The sequence below is a fragment of the Aythya ferina genome (genome assembly GCF_964211825.1).
Source record: "Aythya ferina genome assembly, chromosome: 2".
NCBI classification, from domain to species: domain Eukaryota; kingdom Metazoa; phylum Chordata; class Aves; order Anseriformes; family Anatidae; genus Aythya; species Aythya ferina.
The window spans coordinates 61,621,259-61,646,400 of record NC_140297.1 but is presented as its reverse complement, the minus strand read 5'-3'; the positions used below and the strand labels follow the sequence as shown (position 1 = coordinate 61,646,400).

Sequence of the window (25,142 nt, the reverse complement as noted above, 5' to 3'; positions counted from 1 at the left end):
GCTTGGTTTTGAGAAGTTTAGTTGTTAGCATCTGTTCTTCTGATGACATTTAAGATCCAAATATATTAGAGCAGATATTATAATACATGTGCAGCAGTGATAATCTAGCAGACATATTACAATTCCAATAACAGATAAAAAATAAAGGTCAATAGAGGTGTCACTGCTTATGAAATGAGTAGTAATAGCTTCTGCTCTCATGTATATTAAGAGATATCTAAATTACTCTTACTAATTTTGTTGCATCAGTAGAACAGTAGAAATAAAAGTATAGCATCTTCTTGTAATATATATGAAGCTATACATCATACATGGAAATATTCATCTTTAGCATTCATAATGAATCCCTAATCACACATATTGTTAAAATACCTTATTTTAACAGTAGTGATATGACTGAATGATATGACATAGCAGTACAAGTTTTTTAGAGCATTCCAATGATCTACAAGCATACTGTAGTACTGAACCATACTGTCTGAAGAAACAAATACATGGCAGGCACTGAAAACATACTTTTAGCTAACTAAAAAGAAAAAACCTCCCATTGCCTTTAAGAGTACAGCATTATTTTTTAATATACCTACCATTTTGTTGTTCATATTTATGTTGTTTCTACTCACTAATTTTTATACTTGGATTTTAACTAAAATCAAACTCCAATTACCTGAACATTACACGTAAACTATAATTAAAGAAAAATAAATTGTGTATGAACCTTTAATTTTCCAACTTTTTATAGGTCATCTTATTTCCTTTGGCCATTTGTTTTTAATGTGTAGCTAGTGAATAAGGTTTTTATGTTTTACTTCAAGAAATGCAGTCTTCCAAAAACTCAGCCAGAAATGTCCATTTCAAAAAAGCTTATTGCAGCCAGTTGGCTTTGCCAGTGACATATTTATAAAGTGAAAATATAACCCATAGTGTTTTCTGCAGATCAGATGGAATCACTTAGTGTACTCTACATAGTTTCAGCAGCTTGTCCTTGAAGGAATGTCCTTCAGCCAGCAAGCGTTACTTTTAAGCACAAGTCCAGCTACTGTTGTTTTGTACTTTCGTTATTCTAGCGTGATATGAATACATTTACGTCACACTTTTTTTTTTGAAACCAGTGTATTTTTAGAGCTATTGCAAAGCCAAAATGAGAGGCAGGTGGCAGCTCTTTGAAATAAGCTTCTAATTAAAGCGATTTTGGAGCTAAGATTTTGCATGTTAATGATTTCCTCTGCTATGAGCCTCCCCTCTGGCACCAAGTCAATTTCATAAAATGTACATTATGTAATCACTAAGTCTGAGCACCATGTGAAATCATGCAATGAAAACTACAGCATCAAACGGGATAAATTAGAAGTCAGAACAAGCTTCATAAAGCTACAACTTTTAAAGAGACGTCAGCAGAGATAATTTTACTGCCTTCAATGGTAATCATAAACTTCAGTCAAAACCCTAGCATGGAAGGAAGTGTCAATAAAAATAAAATGAAAAGAAATTGGCATTTATAAGGCACCCATAAGCCAAAAGCTTGTCCTTTAATGATACATGGGAAATGCTTTTTTAATTGAAGAAAAGATAAATACACAGCACGTTGACCAGTGAAGAGATGCACACAAACTATACTCACACACACTGGAATAGAAATCACTGCTCTGACCTGACACAAGCAAATACTTTTTGATTTTCCTTCATTGTTGAAATTTACCCCCCAACATTTCTCCCAGCATAGAGAACAAAGTCTACTCCAGTTCAAATCCATTTGGAGAACTCAGCTTGTTGCTGAACATAGCTCCTGAAACAAAACAGATTTGGGTCAACTGTGAGAAAAGCACTTCAGGAATAGCTTCTGACTAATGGAAAAACCATTTGAAAATATGTTGGGCAGTTCTTAAAACAACGTATGCCTAGTAAAAGGCAAGTCTTAGGTTACTTCCCTAACCCAAAGCAGGAAGCACATGTCAACATACATTCAGAAAGAACCCTGAATTGACTAGCTTGGTGGTCTGGTGGCTGCTCACTGCATTACTACAGAAAGGATCAAAGTTCAGGACTTCAGCTGCAACTGTTCATTCTAGACCAGAGCTTCTGACAGCACTGCCAAGGCAGTGCAATACCCTGCGTAGACATAAAGAGGAAAAGGAAAACTGCCTTGCATCACTCAGTGATGATACATCTTTTGGGATGGATACATGCAAGAAGGGTACCTGTGTCCCAGCTGAGATTGACTAAGTGCTTTTCTGCTGGAATTTAAAATTGCTTAAACAGGAAGAAAGTAAAAACAGAGAAGTTGACAGGAATTTAAGAGAAATTGTATAGAAAATACTAAATCCTTATTCTACTGATGCTAGCTTTAATTACTTTCTAATCCCTTCCAGATATTAAGGTATCGCAGTAAAATGCATTCAGAAGTCCTAACATAAGAGATGTTCTCTGCAACAGCCCACCCTGCATGAAGTCTCCCTGGTTAAAGCACAGTAAAATATGTAGTCCAAGCTGCTGTAAGGAATTGAATTTTTACTTCTCTCAATCATTACGTTGTATTCTCTTTACCTGACCCCTTCGGATTTCTGACTGCCATACAGTGAATTCTAGATGCAAAGTGAATCTTGAACTATTACAATTTCTCCAAAGGCCAAATCAGGTAACTCAAACCTCACTCACATAATCACATTCTAGAGACCTGTAATACACTCCTTTATTCTATCTGACTTTTACCATAGAAGATGACAGAGACAAGTTGTACAGAAAATGCAGCATGGGACTGATCCCTTTAAAGCTCATACTGACCTGAGGTGGTGTAAGGACCTTTAGGAAAAACACTAGTATGGTTCATAGGAGCACAAAAGACTGGCATGCAATATAGACATCCAGAAACATCATAGATGCAACATCCAGCATGTTCATTGCTACTGAAAGAAACCTGGTATTTGGCACTGTTTAGACATGAGAGATGGTGTCCTCCCCTAAACAGATTCTAGTGCTAAGATTTATTACAAGCCTCATATTAAGAGAAAAAAGTGCGTTCAAGAATGAACATTTCTAACCCTAGTGCAAGTAGTCTTAAAAAAAAAAAAATGTTCAGACAGTTGTGAAAGCAGCATCACAGAAAGTTGCTTCTTTTTCAGTACAACAGATCAATTATAACTACATAACCAATTCAAGCCCGTTAACTACAAACAGTATAGAGTGGGTCTTGAAGAGAACATTAGCTGTGTATGGGAGAATGGGTGTATGCACGGATCATTGTTACTCAGGCTGCATCTATGAAGGGATGGTAAAGATCTTTCTTTAAATTCAGTTTCTTGCCTTAACTTGTTGAATAAAACTACTTTTCAAGGCCAGACAACTACAGATGTTTACTTTGAAGTGCCTCCATTCATAAAGATGTTGCAATATGTTATTAGGTTATAGGCTTTTATCGCGTTATAGGCTTTTTTCTTAAGAAAAAAAAAGGGGGGGGAGGGAAACAAATTTTCAGCTGTGAAACTCTCCAATGTGAGAAGCTGCCATCCTCTGAAGTTATACACATATTATACATCATATTTATACTATGCAACATCTTCCTGAATTAGTAAGTCCACCACAAAGAAAAAAATGGAATAAAGACAAATACTGTCAGCAGTTAGCCCTTCCATATCAATAGGCTTTAACTGAATGCGTTTAATGTACATGGATTTTTTTTTAAATGAATCACAAATCAATAGCAGACCTTTCATTGAGCTCAATAAAGTTGAATACAGGCCTTATTTTGCAACATTTGATGCAAAATTATCAGTAGGATCAAAAAATATCAGTAGGATCTTAACGTGACACAAATTCATCTTCAAAAATTTTATCTAAGACACAGACATGTAGAATTAGAACCAAGTAATACAGCAGAACTCCACCAATGAAACCCAGGAAAGTTCCTTATCCTTTCTATTTCTCCATTTCTATTCTCCCCTTAAGTAAGCAACTTGAATATTCCTAAGCACTTCACAAAGCACTGATTCCCTACTACTTTTTTAAGATAAAGATTTAATGAAAATACTTCCCAGAGAATGGGAATGTCCCCAGTAAGGGAAGTCACATTCACAGAACTCATTGAAGATAATTATGATAATTTATAACGAAGTTAATATCCTGAAGCTTAAAATGCAAACCTAGGAATTTATTTTTACATAAGTTTAGGTGGAACTTCTATACCTCTTCAAGAAGTTTCGAATAGCCATTTGTTTCTAATTTTAACTGGATCAAATAAATATCTTCAAAAACTTCCAATAAAATATAGCCACTTTTCATATTCAGATCATTTGTCTATACATATCCTAGACCAGTAATAACCGACACACAGAAAGGACTAATCTTATTTTGTGGTCTTCTGTGTATTATATTTCTAAAAGGAAAAAAAAATCACCATTTGTTTCATTTTTCTTGTATTTTAAAACTGCTAGAAGTATACTACAAATAGCTACATGATTTTATTATCTTACCACTAGCCTTGCAATGTATTACTTTCATAAGTTTGATGTTTTGTTTGCTGGTGGTGGTTTTGTTTTTTGTTTTTGTTGGTGGTGTTTTGTGTTTTCTTTAAAAAAACAGATGATGTTTTCAAGTGTTTTCACGTGAATCACACAGTGAAATATTTGAAAACCAGTCGTCATACTAATGTGCAGAATACATTTTATTTCTGACATAATCTTCCTTGTCCTTTTTATTCTCTGTAGTCACCAAATAAATTTCTGTGGGTTATTCATATTTACCCCTATTTGTTTAGCCAGGCTCATTAATAAACTCAGATGTGTTAAAGAAACGTGAAAATCGAGCAAGGCTGCATCATTATTTCTTTCAGTTATGAATGCTTTCATCTGATGTGACTTTATACAATGGATAACTGAACAGGCAGAAAGCACAGCACTTCATATTGAAGTTACAGAACTTTAATTTTTAATAAAAGAAAATCCAATAGCTTAGAAAAAATTCTTTTTGGTCTACTAATCTATATTTTCTGTTGGACTGCTTCTTCAAACTCCTCAGGAATCTCCAATTTTACCTAAGATTTAAAATTTTTGGAACTCGACAGCATTGCATGGCACCTCAGCATTGTGTAGCTACTCAGCAAGAACTCTGATTAACTCAACCACGATTTGCATTTCCAGCCAGGGGAAAACATGGCAGCCCCCTAAAAAAAAAGTATAGAAATTAAGTCTACCAAAATTTCAGTTCTTCAGCTTCTTGAATTTCTGGTCACTTTGGACATGTTTTAAAAGTCTTGTTATTCTCCGCACAAACAGTTTTCTACAATTCCCATCACCTATCAACAAGGACCAGAACAGCTAGTCACCATGAGGGGGAACACCCCATGATCAGAACCAATCGGATACTGAAAAATTAGAATTTTCCTTATGAATCTGAAATAAAATCACCTTGTCATATTTTTCATTGTTTACCTCCTCTTGCTAGCCTGATCCCTCTCACTTTTGATACAGGTCAACAATGTTTTTGTTTTGCATGTTCTTTTCTACCTGGAAGATAGACCTAACTCACCACCACCCAAAATCTCCAAGTAAAGAAACTCTCTCTTGAATGACCAAGTAGAGTGATTTCTAATAGGTTTATTGGTACAAATAATTCTGAACAACTCCCAAACAACTTTCAAAGTGCAATTAGCAGAAAGCATCATAGCCTGTACAAGATACGTTTCACCTCTTCTATAGATAAATAAAAAAAAAATCAACTAACAAGGGTTTGGTGACCTTCCAAATAAAGTTCTATAAGTTACAAAGATTTTTCTTTTTGTTATGTGAACAGTCACAAATGAACACTAGAAAAAATAAACAAAAGCTGTGTATACACATTCCTGAAAGATCCTTTGAGAAGATGAAAGACTGAGTACTTAGAAAATAAAATTGCATTCTTTTGGATGAAAAAACACAGGGCAACAAATGAATCTGATATAGACGAATGTATCTACACGAAATGTTGGAACATTTAATAAGAAAGTACATATGTAAATAATAAAGCTGTACATAAAATATTTGAAGTAACAGAAAATTCATCATGCCAAACTATTTATTAGACAGGGTAATAATATATCCTATATTTTTAAACTTTAGAGACAGCATCTCTAAGCTTAAGTAAAACATCTGATATGATCTCAGACAATTGTCTCACAGGAAACCAGAGAATGGCAGGCAATAGCACTAAAAAGAAGAATCTGGGGATTAGAGTAGGATGATGAATTAAATATGAGTCAACAATATGTCACCAAAAAGACAAATGCAAGATTGGGTCATTATTAATATACATGCGCTATTAAAAACATATGAGGTAATTATTGTTCTGCTTGGCACTGGATGATTCTTGGCAGTACTGCAGAAGCCATAACCCCACATGCAACATACAAAACATTTTATACTACCAATGTACAATGACTGCACACATTTGGGTACCACATTTTAACAAAAGAAATTAGAAAAAGCATAGTATAAAAATCTATAAAACTTTTGAGAAAACAAGAAGGATGTGGTCTTTCACTTACACACACAACTGCTCCCCAGGTTAGGTATTTCTACAGTTGGTTTTACTCCATTTTAATTATAGTGCTCTGCTTAAAGGAAATACAGATTAAGTGATATATTCAGCAATTTGTAATTGAAGCAAAGTTCTGGCGTACTGCAGCGTACTGAAGCAATGGGATTTTTTTACTTCAGTTAGATTATGATCTTACTTAGTACTGTTGAGGAAGGTGAGAGGAACCGTAGGGTAAAAGATTCCAGGGAATTTTCCTTGATTATTTTTCCATTCACACATTTAATTTAGAGAAGAGGCTCTAACTCCATTATTTGGAGAAAAAAAAAAAAAGGCACTAACAGGGTTCAAAAGTTATGTGAGGAAGCATTTAGAATTACTGATCAGTAGATTTATTTCATGAACAAAACTCCTGAAGAACAAGCCTTTCAAATAATCTCTTTATCCAGAAGCAATTTAACAGAAAGTTAATAGTTAAGCACTCTGCTCCTTAAGAGAACTAGCCAGTAAATCAAAGTCCAAATTTATACTGCTGCTGTATTTAAACATAGTCATAAGAATCATTTAACCTTACAGAATAAAACTCAGCTGATAATTTTATTTTTTTTTTTTGACTAACACCTCATAAAATTCATTCTTGCAGAATTGTGGAAAAGTTAAGCACAGTCTACCCTTCTTATAAAGTTTCTTGTTACAAGGTTGCATGGTTTACACATATATTGTATTTTATTATTAAAAAAATTCCTCCGTATAGCACCCTCTTTGTTGCAACACTCAAACATACTTTGCCCCTAGGCCAGTGCTGCAATAAAAGTAAAATGAATTCAAGACCATTTGCTGAGAAAAAGATAGGTTCAAGGTATTTTCACACTTTTTTTTTCCTTGTAACTTATTCATGTCAGAGTTCTATTTCCCTTTTTCCCCCTGTTCCCTTTGCTATTGTTTTATTATTTCTTTTTATTGGTACAGTATCCACTAAATAGCTTTAAGTAAATCTGAACAATTCTAAACCAACTTAAGGTATTGAGGTTTCAGATTAAAAAAAAATCCAAGACCTGTGTATTATTAGGATATCCAATTCTAAATCATTTATCAACTCATTTGAAGAGACAATATAAGAACAGGACAAATTCACTGATTATTTAAGTGTATTAGATGATGCCATCATATTTTGTGGAATCATACAAAATGGTAATACTGTTTTTGCAATGGAAGTTACTATTTATAAATGAACACCATTCAAAAATAATTCAGCAACTAAGAACGCAAGGTTATTAAACTATGCTCTCTCTCTGCCACCAGATAAAATTAGCATTCTGTTCTGTTAAAGACTAATCCAATAGCTCACCAGTGGGACACACAAGCTATCAGTATACTCTTTCTTTAGTTCTTATGTGGAAGGTAACATCTGTCTCCACAGCATAAACAAAAAAAATAGAAGGGTTGAAAGTGTTCATACTCCCACCTGAACATATAACTTATGTCCCAAAGAATAATCATAGAACTTAGATTTCACCTGGGAAAGGTCATCTTCTGATTACAGCTGATTACTTCTGATCATTCACACTTCTTAAGTGCTTTAGCTCAGGAATCCTACACTTCATGCATCAGTCTTCAGAGTGCAGAATTTGGTATTTGCTCTTTATGCACTACTGTTGCTTCATACCTTAATTACTATCTGGTCCCCCCATTCACTAATGCATACCTGAGCACATGAAATTTATGAGATAATCCACAGAGCTACCTAAGCTTCAACTAGTTCTTTCTCTTGTAAAATGCTTTTTTGACCCTTATACAACTTCAAAAAAAAATCTCTTACTTAAACTCTCCTCAAGTGTAAGTCACATAGCTGACTCAAGACATACAAGGCAAAGAATAAAATTGTGGAGTGGTCTGCACACTTATTCAAAGCACTAGTAAGGCCACTTCTTCTCCTGCACAAGAGAATACAATTTCTTATAAGTAGGAAGAAGCAGGCTATACATTGGTAAGTCTCACTTTTTATCAAGAGTGTATGAGTAGCATATTGACTCTTTCTCAAGTTGTAGAAAGACTAAGGTTAATGGCTATAAACTAGATGAACTATAATCCATCCAACAGAAACTAGAAACATAGGAATAAGGGTGATTTTCCAAGTCACAGTGTCTTTCTCAGATTTCTCTAAGGGCAAGACTACATATTACATCTAAATACCCTCAATGAGAAGAGAGTCAAGACACAGCACAGAGAATTTCTGTATATTGTAGGTACATTATTAAGATGCCTGCAGCACTAATTATGCAAACAACACATTAGAAAGAGGTTATAAAAACTGATAATACAGTAACATAACATTTCTTTGCTGAGTTAAAATTTGGTTTTAATGCTGATATCCTGCAAATTCTCTACTGTACCAGTATGCAAATTCATCAAATTTATAAGTAAGCAGTTTATAATTCTTGTTAACTGATTACCCATCTATACAAAGTTTTATTATTACCACATGAGGGTAGTTCATGGCTTCAATTACATAAAAAATAAAAGCAAACACCAGTAAATTGATTAACCAAAATTTTTGCATTATTTTAATTAAAAGAACTAGAAATAAGATATGAAAGTTCCAACACAAAAAATTTTGCTGAAATTGCAAACAAAAAAAGAATCTAAGAATGGAAAAAAAAAACATGATCAAATTATATCAATTACAAAATGTAACAACTGGCTTATAATCTAATCACTCTGTACTTATGTAGAGAAAAAAATCTACTCTCACTACTTTGATAAACATGGTTTTAATTTCAACTAAGATTAAACAATATTTAGAATATTGCTTAACAAGACTTGACTATTCCTAGATAATACCAGATTTATGCCTTCCTTAAGAACTGAATGGGAGGTACACTACTGCATAAAGAATAATGAAGAAAAGGAATTCTCAACTAAAGCAATATTGTATCCAATTCACTTGCTTCTTTCATTCCATTCTTTTAATAATCTCAAATTCGCAACTCATTCATCAGAACGTTCTGCCACAAAGAATGAAGCTTTTCCCATTTTTTTTTAGTATGAATATTCAGATACTTTCAGGTGAAGCGATGACTTTCAGTTCAGCCATATAGAGTTTGAACATTCAGCATTACCAGCCCAGTAAAACATTTTAAGCTACTGTATTTACTTGTCTTTAAAAATCTTAGTATATTACTGAAGACATTTCATAGGTACTCTCCAATATAAAAGTTCTAAACCAGCAATCCTCGTGCTGCATCCAAGTGTGTGCACTGTTTTAAAACTCACATGAGTGTCTCCACACCACAGAGCAACCACAGAAGTGTAAGCACATCCTTCCTCACAGTAGATAAACTCTTCAACTCAGATCTTTGATGGACAGGGTAATAGGGACAGAGCTTTGCATTTGGGTGACCAAAGATTGTTCACGTGCCTAAAAACTCTAAAATTTTCTCACTTCTCTCCCAAATATGCAAGACAGAACTTACATAAGACAGACCTATGCAAAATAACCTCATGCTATTACAAACAATGATCAGGTTCTTCAATATAATCTTACCTGATAATGTTATAAGATGCTTGATTCAAATGTAAAGACACGGAATGGCACACTAGACATAAAAACAGCTTACATCATCTTGGAAAGTGCTTTCTATCAGCAAACATCACTTCGTCTAACGAAAGTTGAATTGTTAACACAGCAATCTGGGGAACATAATTCCATGACGCCATAATAATTTTACATAAGATGAGGCTATGTTGTGTGATTAAATAGATTATATAAAGTACAATTTTTGTAGACTCCAGTCTACAAAATTAGGAGTCCTCTACTAATCACAGAAACGTACGCCACTTTTTCAGTATCTTCAGGAAAGAGCTTACAGTAGAGTGTCGTGGTTTAACCCGGCCAGCAGCTAAACACCACGCAGCCATTCGCTCACCCTCCCCCTCCCTCTCTGGGATGGGGGAGAGAAATGGAAAGTGAAGCCCGTGAGTTGAGATAAAGACAGTTTAATAAGACAGGAAAATAATAACAACAATAATAATAATAACAATAACAATAATAATAATATGGTGATAATAGTACTACTACTAATAATATGTACAAACAAGTGATGCACAATGCAATTGCTCACCACCCGCTGACCAATGCCCAGCCTAACCCCGAGCTAGCCACCCCTATATATTGTTTAGCATGACGTCAGATGGTATGGAATACCCCTTTGGCTAGTTTGGGTCACCTGTCCTGGCTCTGTCCCCTCCCAGCTCTTACTGCACCCCCAGCCTGCCTGTTGGCAGGACAGAGCAAAAGGCTGAGATGTCCTTGGCTTGGTATAAGCACTGCTCTGCAACAATTAAAACATCGGGGTGTTATCAGCACTCTTCTCATCCTAAGCCAAAACACAGCATTCCACCAGCTACTAGGAAGAAAATTAATTCTGTTCTAACTGAAACCAGGACATAGAGTCACCTTAAGTTCTTGAAATTTTACATTTGAAATAAAACACAGACTGTGTACAATCTGTTCATTACTTAAGGGCTGTGACATTTTGTAGCTAGGTTAAGAGTTCACTTGGTTGAAAAAAAAAAAAAAAGTGTTCAGCACTACTAGCTTACATGATTTTACCATGAATCATCCTTTCTAAAAGGATCCATATGCTAGAATAATGGTCTTGCAAAAGAAACTCAATTTACAGCTCTAAGATGACAACAAAAAATTTAGAATTATGAAATCCTGATATATGCAGACATTCTACATAATAAATATAATGAATTAAAAATTAAGTTCAATTTTTGAAAACCTGTGCTCAAGATCAAGAATTCTAAGTATGTAATTATATACTTCTGACATCACTTCCTGATAGCTTTCATGTTTTTATTTTAGTTTCAGTGTACAGAGAAATCAGGAAACAAAAGTAAAGTTAAAGCACCAAAGAAGTTCTATAATAGTCATTCTCTTTGCCAGAGGTTTTTCCACATTCTAAGTAACTGACAACTAATTATGCCTACAATGAGCCTGATTTATACTTCAGGCCTTGCAGGTTGTTTCATACCCCCGTTCACTTTTTTAAAGCTTTCCATTAGCTTTGTTTGGAAGTCTAGTTAAACATGCAAGAGATTTCCTGTTTCCATTTCCCACATCTCTGGCCCTTTGACTTTTACTTTCAGCAAAACGGTTAAGTTCATTTTGCCTTTTTGCTAAAAGGCTACAGCCAGCAAAATACATTTTATTTTAATCAATAAAACACTTTTTATCAGGTTTTCAGAAAGTGCTATTGTATTTTCATCAAGTCTTGCAGTAAATACACCTGTAGAATCAGTTCAAGTATCAAAGCAGTTGGAGAGGCAGTGCACTAATGAAAATATGTAGTGAGGGGACCATCTAGTGGTGACTTAACTACATCCCATGCACTTTTAGAAGGAAAGCACGCATTCTCTTCAAGTAAATGGGCATATTTGTTCAGTTTTGGTCTGTCTTTAGTTTATAACTTCAATAATGTATTATATTTAGATTTCAGCTTTCTGTGCTCAGAATACGTGAATGGATTTGTTGATTTTCATCAACACGTTCCTGTTATAAAAATAACAATGCCAGTTCTGTATATATGGAAGCTGCTCACAGCATCAAGTTTTCGATTTGAAAATGCTGCCATGAATGAAGTTGCTAGGAGGTGGCCTAGTAAGTAGGTTTCTATTTAGCTCACAGATCTCTCTTCAGCAAGGAGATCTCCAATACCATCTTCCCTAATAAATACAGGAGACCAAAATAATCAGTCAAGAAATAACAGTTTACTTTGTATGTTTTACATCTCCATCACATCTCACCTAAACAGACTAGCAGGTTAACAGACCAAATCATAACATAACAAGGGCATAAGTACATTGATGCAAACTAGCAGGGACAGGAGAGCAAAGCTTACATTGGAGAAAGCTGACTGAAAATCATGCAATACATAACTAGTGACTGGACTCTAAGTCTTTACTGAACATTTCAAACAACCGCAGACACACCCTTCCCCAGCTACCACATTAATAGAAGCTGTGAGAAACCCTCCTCCCTAATGAAGCTGCCAAGGGTAGAGTAGGCACAGGGAGAGGTTTATGTAATTGCACATTTAAATACAGATGAAGAAAAGCTGGTGAACCTTCATAACCCAGTTGAACCATAAAGCAGTAGCAGAGCATTTGTTCCTAAAAGCTCTATTCTGTTTAGATTCTGAAAACCTCTGATAGGTCTCCAGGTCAGCCAACATTCAGGAGAGACCTCAGGCAGTTTCTCCAGAAGATAAGCTGCTTTTTAAGCTAGAAAAACAGGCTTCACTCCAATATAATCTGAAAAAAAAATATAATGAAAATTGCAAGTTTGGTCTGAACAAACCTCTTCCTCTTCAGCTTTTTTTTTAGGGTCTTATGGGATTTTCAGCAGTTCAGAAAGTCAAAAAAAACATTGAATTGAAACTGAGTTCTTCTCCATACCTTGATGCAGGGTTACCTATCTGTTGCCTCATTTTCATACCAGTCACATATTCTGACTTGTGTACAAGCTTGTTTTATGACATCTTTACAGTGCAGGATGGAGTAGGTGGAACTGAGAAGGTTCTTGAGGACTATGGAGTATGCTCAAGCTCTTTCCCCTCCAGGTTCTTTATAAAGTGGGGAAGAGAAGTCAGGAATAGGTAAATCTCATCCACCTTCACTGTTTACTTTCTCAAAAGGAATTTCCAAAGGAATAAGCAGCTGAAAACAAACCACTCACCAAGGTCCATGTGGATGTGCTAACTCTGGAACAGTAGATGGGAGTTGTGTGCTGGCTTTACATCCAGATTTTCAAAACTGACTATACAACCTTATAGCATCAAGAGACTAACAAAGCACTTTGCATCCCAGTTAAGGCCACAGCTACAGTGGCCTGCTTGACAGCAGACTCCAACTGCATGTGGGTAGAAATCATATTACAAGTGACTACAGAATAAGTCTGAATGCCAAGATGTATTTTATTTGAGGTAAGGGCAAGCAGTGTAGTGGTCATTTTCTTCAGTTTCCATTAAACTGACAGGCAGCTGTTTGGAAGCAGTTCAATAAGAAAGAACAAATGAAATACAGAGTAGTAACTAGAACCCAAAGAACTCCTAGTCCCAAGAAAGGACAGAAAACCCTCAAAAATGTCATTGGACACCAGTATAAGCAAGTGTACAAAAATTCAAATTCTATTTTTTCTTTTACTGGTATCAACTGGTATGCCTGTGGAGAATGAGTTCCTTTACCACTAAAGGTATAGGATTAGGAGCTCCATATAAAGAAACAAAAAAATCCAGCATTATCTTCAACAAGAGAAGTCTAAGACTGAGCAATTTCATAGATCAAGTGCCCTGTGGACTCCTGCAGCATTCTTCTTTGCTTCCTCAGATGAAAGATTATATTCCTGGGGGATTTACATTCCCTTTCCTTCCCTGACACTCACACAGCATGCTTTCCTTGTACTCCTGTTCAACTGCCATTCTCCTGTGTCTGCTCCAGTAGCTCTGTAAACATGACCTCTGAAGTGCCTCTTTCACCTTCTCATTATTTCAAGGATGCTTGAATACAGCAATAAGAAAGAGACACATATTAGTCACAGCAGTAACGGAGAAGGCTATAAATATAAAAACCCTCCCTGCATTTTGTTAGTCCACTTCTAGATTATGGTGTAGAGGTCAGACTGCTAGCAAAGCAAGCTTACTCCTGCACACTTACACCGTTATAAATTAACCTCCACTGAGGTGAGAGACTTTGCAGATGCCTGGCCAGGATTCTAGAAGTCAGGAAGTCACATAGTCAAATGAAATATTTATTTACAGACTGTTAGCTGTCAATTGCAGCACAGAAGATCTGCCAAAGAAACACACAGATAGCACAACAGACCAGACTAGGACAGGCATCTGTTTTACTGAAGTTAACAGCCTTTAGACCTTCTTTCCAGATCACTGACTGGTCTTGCAAGATGGAAAATATCCACATTATCATTTATAACCCTCAAGAAGAAGATGAGATGGTACTTAAAAATCATGGCAAAAGACTAGGGACAAGACTAAAAGTATAGCCTTGACAAGCGATCTAGTTAGACACTCCAGAAAAGACACAAAGATGGATATTCAATTCAGAAAAGCCGTAAGAAAACCACACAAAATTCAGATGATTTTCTCGTGTCCACTTTGCCTATTTCTCTGATGCTTCAATGCTTGCCTTAGTGAATGATCAAGCTGCTGATAGCAGGCTACATAATTTTCCCATATTTAGGTCTTAAATAAAAAGCTTTTTTTTATCTTATGATAGGAATGGGGATTATTTATAAATCTTTCGTCATTGTTTATTAACATTCTCGCAATCTCAAAACAAGATTTGAGGCCACTCTTTTCCCACAGCAATCAACAAACTATTGCAAACTGGAACACGAGGAAGAAAGGAAAAGGAGAGCAGTCTGACATGCTGGGACAGAAGCACTACTAGGAATCAGGAGAAACAGAACTTGCCAGAGTTCCCTTTGCTGTTTCTGCTGCTTTGTCTGTCAGGACTGGCTCATGATTTGACTGTCCTAGGTGTCGAGAAGCGTTTGGCTAGCCAAATAGGTTCTGAAGTAAATATTACCCTTTCTTCTAGCCTGCAAAGAGGTTCTCTTCATTTTGTGACTTGCATTCCACACAGGTTTTGATAAGATATCTGTAGATACATCTAGTATCAAGACTGAGCTGGTGGTTAGATCTCTACCCAGAATCTCCATGGAAATCCAGAGTTTATTCTGCACATGCAATGGTGGTAAAAAGGCATTTTGTCTTATCCATCCACCACTCCAGACACACTAATAATTCTTAGTTTATGATCCTTTGATATATCCATTACTGCAATCCCATTGCAGCATGGCAGGAATCACACTATTACCTCTTCTCATTTTTTGAGAAACTCTGTATCTTCTTTTTAAAGTTAGCACAAATAAGCCCATGAACTATACACTCACCCCCTCAAGCTATTCATGGCATTTCTCATTTTCTCATCCACATGACTTAAGAGTCAATTTCTCTAAGGTGCTCGTACAAAATTAGTAGATGAAAGCCACTTTAATCAGTATGAATTGTGGATAGCTTAATTCAAGCCCAGAGACAAGCCTGAGTTTAGGGTTAATCTTCTAGTAATAATCTTACAGTGCATTATCACAGCTCCAGAACTGTGGGGTCATACGCATATATTTATCATATACTCAGAAGACTTTTTGCCTCAGTAAAGTAATATTATTTTGTGAAAAGCTTGGTCACATTACTTGTGCAGATCCCCCATTATTGCCAGTGAAGCTTGTCTTCTGAAGAGAAATTGCTGTTATGTAGAACAAATCTAAATGATTCCAGATCAGAATATAAAATAGCATTCATAATTGTGTCACAAGTTCAAAGACTGAAATCTATTAAACATTCAAAACTACAAATACACCATAAGCATTACTTTCCACCATTATGTTTTTCCAATCATAGTTTTATTTATTTTTTTCAGTCCGTATTACGCATCTCTAAAGAGACTCAGTTTAGGTTCAGAGAATGGAAGTGTTGACTTATTCCTTCACCTGGGATAAGAAAGCTACAGAAAAGCAAAATGGAATTAAAGCATGGAAGAAAATAATTACTTTGGATGTTAAAATATTATTTAAAAAAAAAAAATCAGTATTATCCTTATAAGTTCATATCTTGTTCAATATGGAAGAAAACAACTATTTTGTGTTTAATATTCTTTGCCTCATTTTAACTCCTCCCATCCCCCTACATCAGATAAAAGACATTATCATTGAGAAAGATGGTCTCCCCTCTAGATAACAGTAGCCTTCAGCCTTTCAAGATTTAAGTTAACCCTCAACTATTCACAGGTAAACAAATAAAGAGTATGCAGCAAGGAGCTTACCTTTTACACCACCAAATGGTCCATAAGTCATATTGGAAGCAGTTCTCTGAAGATTATGTTCATACATCAGTTTAATCTGATACTGGTTCCCATGTTCAACATTCCCCTGAGTTCCTACCCAAAAAAAAAAGTATATATTTCACATCATTTATCCATGCAATTTGGAAGAAGGAGTATGAGTTTAAAGAGCAACCTGAAAAGCTGTAACTTATTCCTAATGACTTAGATACGAGGGCTGAAGTTGCTGTTTTCTTAAAAGAAAAAAGAATTCTCAAAGGCCAGAACCACAACTAAGGTCCCAATATACTAACTACTGTATAAAGATTTAGCAAGGTGCTGAAGTTTTATTGTTCAATAGTTTTCTTCATGTTAGACACACCTTTAAGATCAGAAAAAGTCTACTCAAAAAGGCAGAATTCTTAAAATTCTCGCTTTTATTCAGTGGATATACTATATCCAACAACACAGGCTGAGTTGTAAACGTCTTTGCCTCAAATTGAGCTGTAGCCAGTTAAGTTGTTGTGTTTTTTGTTTTTTGTTTTTTGTTTTTTTTTTTTTAAAAAAAAAGCTATGTTTAGGGTACATTTATCACTTGCCTTTACCCAGTCTGAAATTCAATGCAGTGATTTAAGAGTGCAAAGAGAGACACACACATACAGTGACAGCAATAATTTTATCATACATATCACATTCTCAAAAGCATCTGCATAAACTAGTTTCCTGAACCCTTCACAGAACTAGCAGAAATTCAAGAAGCCTTTCTAAAGAAACTGAAGGTACAGCTCCCCTTTTAATAATCAAGAATATTTTCTGCCTGCCCACAAAGAAAAATACTCAGTTCTTCATTGTATAGAGTAACACTTTAGGAATCATATCAGAAAACAAGAAAAAAAACAACAAAAAAGAACTTGAGAATAGTTACATCAGCATAGGAAGAAAAAAAAAAAATCTCTTGAGCAAATGAGATCTAAACTAAGCCTATCACAACTTGAGATATGCAAAGATTACTTCAACACTCATCTTAACAACATGCCATGAAAGACTTGTAACTCACGCTAACCTTTTAGGGAACTGCTCCAACTAAAATCCACTACAGCTCTTAAGCTGTTACCATGAAGGTAGGCCCACATTCAAGAGAAGATCGGAACAGACATAGAAGAAAGCCCTGGCTGGATGAGTATCTACCTACAGAGCAATATCAGAGGAAAAACAATCAAGAAGGTAATCAGTCTGTGCACACTAATGGTAATACAAGATCCAGGCCATTCTTTAGTTAGCCTTGAAGGATGCTTTCATTCATACAGGAGAAACAGCATAGATTTGCCTTATTATGAATAACAAACACCTTGTGATGTGTATAAAACATGTAAAATTCCACTTTATGACACCGAAATTTGCTGTGGAAGCATAAAGAAATAGTGATTTGGTTTTTGAAGGAGCTGGTTCAAGAGTTTGAAGAGTTCTGATAAAGTTACTATCACAGCATGAATGCTTACCAATTAGCATGAAGTATCTATTGAAGGACTGTAAAACAGTATTACTTTGGTGTTTAAGCCACATAGACAGCAAGTTATAATTAGAAAGAGTTCTAAACTGACCTGTTTGTTGTATGCTGTTAATGGAAGTATTAAATTGTTTTAATAAGTTATACTGGCAGGCAACAACTGTAAAACTTAAGTACCTTTACAGAGAAGCACAAGTATGGAAGTGGCATTATATCTCAAAGTATTACCCCTCAAAGACCAACTTTACAGGTGTCTCCATGCAAGATAACTAGTAGACAGTTTGGTTATGAAGACATGCTGTCCTTTCAGATTCTATCTGCCCACTGAGCTATGAACAGGAAGCAAGCTGCTCCTAGAAGTAAACTATGCTTTCACAGTGGGAGCAACCCCAGCTGTCACTGCACAGAGGTGAACAATATGTGGTTGTCTACTGAATTTTGAAGACAAGGATAGTCAGTAGAACTCTTACATATGTGCTTTGCACATGTACTAGAAAGAATTCAATGCAGAGTCTTTTGTGACTTGTCTCTTTATATACTGCATGAACAGAACACTTAGATTTCCAGACAAAGGAAATAGGAAAAAGAAAGGATTTAAAGAAAAACCATAGTAATTTCACCTTTTTACCAATGTTAACCTCTTATCTTCACCTGGGCTGCATTACCAATCTTCTGGCTTTCTAGGAAGTTCAGATTTTTGAGTTAAGAAGTAACTATAATTTTTTCGTACTTAAAAAAAAATAGGTAAACTGTCATTAAACAACCATTTGACCATTAGCATGCTAAATAGTAAGTTACTTTTAGAACTGTAACAAGCACTAGTTATTCAAAAGCAGAAGTTTTACCATACGCCTATGTACATTCAGACAAATCCTTCATAACATGCAGACACTGCACCAGCTAAGACTCATAGCTAATCTTTGTAAGCAATGCCATGACTTCTGTAAGAAGTCGTTGTTATCAGATCAACTCCATCTTCCTGTGGGAGAGCAAGTAGAACAACACAAGAAAAAAAAAAAAGTAGGACTCCAGCACTGCCAATTGCAGACACACATCACAGTATCTCAAGCACCAAGCAGATCACCAGGTCATTAGCCACTGGGAGATATTTGAATATAATTACTAACATTTCTTCTTCTTACATGAGTGAGTGCTAGAACATTATGACTGCAGCTCTACAGGGATGATGAGCAAACACTCTGTATATTCCAAGTTAAGCATTTAACCTGATCCAACTTTAGTATGATCCTAAAACCACAAGATAGTTTGCATCTGTAAACTAACCTGAAACAGCATATACACAGAGTTTTCGGCAATGCAACACAGCCAGATGAAGTCCTTCAGTACCTCTGTAAAAAAAGGGAGTAGGAAAAAACAGTTAAGATAAATTTCAAGTAAAATGCATGAGAAAAAATTCAAAATCACTGTCAAAATGTCAACATTACTTTCAGGTGTTGGCCAGGTTTAAGAATATTAGATGTGAACATAAAACAACCAAGAACTAATCTTCCGAAATTTAAAGCTACTTTCAAAATTAAAATGAATCCTTACAGAACATTTTTTCAGATTTAAGTATGAAAGGCAGGTCAACTATTTCCCCAGTTTAGCTTGCAAATCATTCCAAACAAGATGCTGTTTTCTCTCAACTTCTCAACTCTTCAAAAAACTAAATGGATGGGAAGATCATTATTTGAGACAAGTACTATTCAGCAGCCACATACATTGTTTTTAAAATTCGGTTTTGTACTACTTGCAAAACTAAATCAATTAAACTATTCACCTTCCTCTTGCCCAAAAATTATGTAGCACTTTCAATTGAGCAGGCTCTTGCGCTAAAATTAAAGAATAAGTTTTAGATCTCTTCACAAGCCAAAGCATTATCATTTCTGCACGAGGCCAGTCCATGAGTACTTAAAGAACAAAATCCAACAGACATAGGCCTTTTGTCTTGAAAAAAATTTAAGGAAATCTTCCCATGGTAAGTACAGGCTTGACTCATAGTTTAGAATGATATTTCTTCCGATGTAGATTCTCTTATATCTAATTAAATATAGAGTCTTTTCCTTAGGGCCATAGTATTTCTCCTCTATCTGGAGGCTTATTTCCATTAAATTCCTTAGTATCTACGATCTTCAATCTTCTATCAAACATCCCAAAACTGACCAATGTTACATCTTAAAACACCGTAAGTTACTGAAATTTTCTGTTAACACCTAAAAAATGTATTTTTTTTCCTGTTCTATATATTTCAAAAAAAAAAAAAAATACAAGTACCTGAAAGATTTTCCTTCAGTTAGACATTAAGCAAAAAATCTCTCCTATGAAGACGGTTCAACAAGCAGACCAAATGCGTACTATGGTATTCACAGATGCAATCAATCAGCATCAATAAGGAAACTGAAGCCACTCCCCACCACCCAAAACAATGAAAGTAAAATATCTAAGCCTTAAATAATGATCAGCAACACGCGCTGTTGTTCACTTACGAAACAAATTTTCCCACTTCCACCTGCAGTATTGGTTCTTGTAACTGCACTTCCAAGAGCAAGTCTTCAGCTTGCATGTCATCCCCAGGTTTCACAGGATGTGGATGAAAGATTCGGAGATATCCCATATAACTGCCCACAATAATTTTATCTATAAAAAAAATAACCAAATGAGATTACAAAATACAGTAAAACGTGTAGAACTAGATTTAGTGCAGAAATGCTCCAAAGAATACCCTAAAATGAAAGAACATTTCCATGATTCAACTAACACTGATTATGTTCTGTCTTCTAGACAGAGCAATTAGTAATTAGGTTAACAGAAATGAGTTTTTTTCCTCACCAATGTAAGCCTGTCAGCAAAGGGTTCAAAATAGCAGTCATAATGGTGGTAGCACTGACCTTTGTTACCACTATAATTCTAAACTGACGTTCACACTTGTTAGGAAAAACATCACTTTCTGTTTTTTGATAGTAATTCAAACTTTTAGCTTCAACAACTAGGATTTGTGTTTATATGTATCGTACCAGCAGAACTGCTAAAATTTAAGATTGGATTTGTGCAAGTGTCAGCAGTTCCAAACTAGATACAGGTAATTACTACATCCGGTCAACAGATTAAAACAAGAAAGCAAGGCCTTGAGACCACCTGATCTTGATACAGTTTGCTTACCCCAAATTGAAGTACAATAGTCACACTAGGTTTATTCTGGGATCAGTATTTTAAACAAGCATGCATTTGCTAACAACCAAGAGACTAACAACAAAATTAATTTAAAAAAAAAAAAAAAAAAACTGCCTCCCATGATAACTGCTAACAACCTAACGGTGTAGCTGGGACTTATTTCCTTCAGTTATATATAGGGCAACTTTATCAACAAAGATCAAATCCAATAGAATTTGTCTGTAAGTAAGGACAATTGACTAATGCTCCCAAACCAAGTTCACCAGTCTCTAAAGGTTTGGCATAGTTCCACAGGACCTCAAGTCAATAGTTCAGAACAGCTACCCGTGTCCTCTCTTCTCTAACCACAAAAAAAAAAAAAACTTGCACCCACGAGTCCCTTATTCATAGAATATTGTCCACTTCCTCCACTCATCTTTTCCTCAGCTCCGTAACAAGTATTCCAACAGCAGTAAATTAAGAATGGTATAACCTGTATGATTAAACCTATTTTAGAATTTATTAAAAATACTTATCTACGTAAGGATATTTTGCCCTATTGCTTGGCTACTGCAACTAGCTGCATTCACTTTTGGTTCTGAACTCCAGACAAAAAGAAGCCTAGTTTTAAAAGATAAAGTGTTACAATGTTACAACATAAAACATAAAGTGTTACAACTGCATGAAGTTCAACAAGGTCAAGTGCCTGGTCCTGCACCTGGGGCGCAATAACCCCAAGCAGAGCTACAGGCTCTGAATGAGAAGAATGAGAGAGGAATGGTTGGAGAGCTGCCAGGCAGAGAAGGACCTGGGAGTGATGGTGGATAGTCGGCTGAATATGAGCCAGCAGTGTGTTCAGGTGGCCAAGAAGGCCAACGGCATCCTGGCTTGTATCAGAAACAGTGTGACCAGCAGGGCTAGGGAGGTGATCGTCCCCCTGTACTCAGCTCTGGTGAGGCCGCACCTCGAGTACTGTGTTCAGTTTTGGGCCCCTCGCTACAAGAAGGACATCGAGGTGCTCAAGCAAGTCCAGAGAAGGGCGACGAAGCTGGTGAGGGGCCTGGAGAACAAGTCCTACGAGGAGCGGCTGAGGGAGCTGGGCTTGTTCAGCCTGGAGAAGAGGAGGCTCAGGGGCGACCTTATCGCTCTCTATAGGTACCTCAAGGGAGGCTGTAGCAAGGTGGGGGTTGGCCTGTTCTCCCACGTGCCTGGTGACAGGACAAGGGGGAATGGGCTTAAGTTGAGCCAGGGGAGTTTTAGGTTGGATCTTAGGAAGAACTTCTTTACTGAAAGGGTTGTGAGGCATTGGAACAGGCTGCCCAGGGAAGTGGTGGAGTCACCATCCCTGGAAGTCTTCAAAAGACGTTTAGATGTAGAGCTTAGGGAAATGGTTTAGTGGGGACTGTTAGTGTTAGGTCAGAGGTTGGACTCGATGATCTTGAGGTCTCTTCCAACCTAGAAATTCTGTGATTCTGTTTATTACAAAGGAATTTGTTACAAGTGTTTATTTATTAGTTTACTAGAAGTGTAAATAAACATTTTATTGTTACTAATTAAAAGACTGCTACTCCTACAATGCTATTTAAGCTCTGCTTTTATATCAGTTACATTTTTCCATTAAGAAAGGATTCTACCTCTAACACCCTCAGTTCAATTCCATTTGAAAAAGTTAAACAGAAACATAACTCAACTTTGTTGAAATTCTCCTGAAAAGAAGTCTAGCAATGGTGAAATCAAACTCAAGAATCTCTACTAAGCAAGAACAAAGATGTGAGATAGGCACAACAGTCTAATATAGAATGCCTCAAGTATTTAAATATATACACAAGAACTCTCCCTGACAGGAAAGATCATGACTGGTGTAAATATTCCCCCAAAGAGGCATCGTTTCAGTTCCAGACTTCGCTTTCATATTATTAATGACTTTGTAAAAAGGCAGGGTTTATGGAGAGTTACTTATTTCAATGTCCTCATATTTTCCACACACAAATGGCTGTTTTCTGATTGTAAATATCTTCTTAGCTTGTTAATTCTCACCCTCCTTTTTAAACTCTTTCACCTGTAAGTTATTTTAAGAACTGATATAGTTGCATCCATGACAAACTAAAAAAGTTTTGTTTTAAAGATACCTACCACTGAGAGAATAAAACATGAGAGAAACTACTACTGAACACAAGAAAGAATTTAGATGGTTAGAAACCCAGGTACATACCAGACAAATGGTACTGTATGTGTCTTATTAATTCTATACGGACACATTAAAAAAAGCAGACAAACTAATTAGTCTGGCTAACAAGTTTTCAGTATATGTTGATTTGATAAAAGTAAACCTGTACCTGCATAGTTTAGGAGTAACCAGTCAGCTAATTGTAATTTTACCTTGGCCACTGTTATCAACATCAGCAACACACAGACAGCCTTGATCAAATTCTTCCTTTTCTCCAAGCTTTGTGGACCACCAGTCTCGAGCTTTAAACAAGGACATTCTTTTTCACTGGAAAGGAAACAAACTGTTGTTATAATCTATTCTAACATATACATCAGTCCAAACAAACATCCTTTTTCATTGGTAACAACTAAGTATATTCCATCTGTTAGTTTCACATTGCTCTAGTGGAAGCCAAATACATGTCAATTTCAGACGTTTCTGGTCATGTACTTTAAAAAAAATCTTGCCATGAATTCACAGACTAATTGTGATGGATTAACATTAAAAGATAAAAAAGCAAGAGAGTTGCAATTTTTTAAAGCTATTAAGTCTTTTGTAAGAAGCACTAAAACCAGTCGTTTAAAAGTTTTTAAAGTCACAGAGCCAAGGTTCTCTTGCTCACCAAGGAAAACCAGCAAAAATATGGTTTCTGATGTTGGTCCTCCATAAAATAGTTCATTTTAGAGAAGCGAACGAAGATATAAATAGCGTCCAAACCTCTACTGATTAATCGCCTTGAAGGTGCCCTAGTGACGCAACCAAAGAACTTGACCAGACAGGGCACAAATCAGCTTTCCTGCTCCTTACCTGCTGCTATTTTAAGAACCAGCAAACACGACTAATCCTTCTGCCCGCGGCTCGCTAATAACACTATCCCAGTTCAAAACTCACAGCTCCTGGCCCGTGTTTTGTGCCAGCTGCACCTCCAGAAAATCACAGAATGGTTTGGGTTGGAAGGAACCTTAAAGCCCACACAGTTCCACCCCCCTGCCATGGGCAGGGACACCTCCCACCAGCCCAGGCTGCCCAAAGCCCCATCCAGCCTCCCCATCCAGCCTCCCCATCCAGCCTCCCCATCCAGCCTCCCCATCCAGCCTCCCCATCCAGCCTCCCCATCCAGCCTCCCCATCCAGCCTCCCCATCCAGCCTCCCCATCCAGCCTCCCCATCCAGCCTCCCCATCCAGCCTCCCCATCCAGCCTCCCCATCCCTCCAGAAGCCCACAGTCCGCCTGCCCCCTCCGGAGGCGGCCCTTACCGGGGGACCGGCAGCGCGGCCCCCACCCGAGGCCGGGAGCTGGAGGCCGGCGCCGTTACGGTCCCTTCCCCGCCGCCATTTTAGGCGCTGTTGCCAGGGCGCCTTGGCAACCGCCGCCGCGGGCGGCGCTGGGAAATGTAGTTCGGTGCCGGCGGAAGCGGCGCTTGGCAAAGTGGAGGGGGAGACGGTTGGGTCCTCCCACTTCTGCCCAGGGAGGGGGGTGAGCGGGGAAACAGAACATCACTCGCACTCCAGAGGACCATCCAGCTCCCGGTGGGTATTTTCCCTTTCCACACCCTCTCTCACCAACCTTCTTTCCTTTTTCAACGGCTGCGTTTCCCCCTTTTTTCCCCCCTCTCCCTCCCCCTTTCCCTGAGACTTGGTACGGCCGGGCCTGAGGCGGTGCGGCCGTTGCCGGGCGGCGGGGACGGGCGCTTGGCGGCGGCCGCCATGGACCGTGCCGCCGTGGCCAAGATGGGGGCGGTGGCCAGTGCCAGCCTCTGCGCCCTGGTGGGCGGCGTGGTGCTGGCCCAGTACATCTTCACCATCAAGAAGAGGACGGGCAGGAAGACGAAGATCATCGAGATGGTGCGTGGTTAGGGGCGCCGCGGGG

General features: G+C 37.1%; 2 protein-coding genes across 12 annotated transcripts in view; one reads left to right on the top strand and one right to left on the bottom strand.

Moving 5' to 3' along the window:
* The window catches only part of BBS9 (Bardet-Biedl syndrome 9), a 320,473-nt gene extending 295,810 nt beyond the window's left edge, over positions 1–24,663 (bottom strand). For all 8 annotated transcript variants that reach the window (XR_014689911.1, XR_014689912.1, XM_084510494.1 and 5 more), the window contains exons 1-5: positions 24,530–24,663; positions 23,444–23,558; positions 20,401–20,551; positions 19,199–19,263; positions 16,411–16,524 (exon numbers count right to left, since the gene is read on the bottom strand). Coding sequence is in view for 6 of the 8 variants with exons in the window: in XM_084510494.1 (XP_084366620.1) it covers positions 16,411–16,524; positions 19,199–19,263; positions 20,401–20,551; positions 23,444–23,549 (436 nt within the window). In the remaining 2 variants the exon portion in view is untranslated. The remainder of the gene's footprint in view (positions 1–16,410; positions 16,525–19,198; positions 19,264–20,400; positions 20,552–23,443; positions 23,559–24,529) is intronic.
* Positions 24,664–24,696: 33 nt separating this feature from the next.
* The window catches only part of NT5C3A (5'-nucleotidase, cytosolic IIIA), a 28,580-nt gene continuing 28,134 nt past the window's right edge, over positions 24,697–25,142 (top strand). Inside the window, exon 1 of one of the 4 annotated variants that reach the window (XM_084510502.1) lies at positions 24,697–24,802. Coding sequence is in view for 2 of the 4 variants with exons in the window: in XM_084510500.1 (XP_084366626.1) it covers positions 24,980–25,117 (138 nt within the window). In the remaining 2 variants the exon portion in view is untranslated. Of the gene's footprint in view, positions 24,803–24,930; positions 25,118–25,142 lie in introns of those variants that run through there. The other 3 variants (XM_084510500.1, XM_084510501.1, XM_084510505.1) reach the window with 3 other exon arrangements.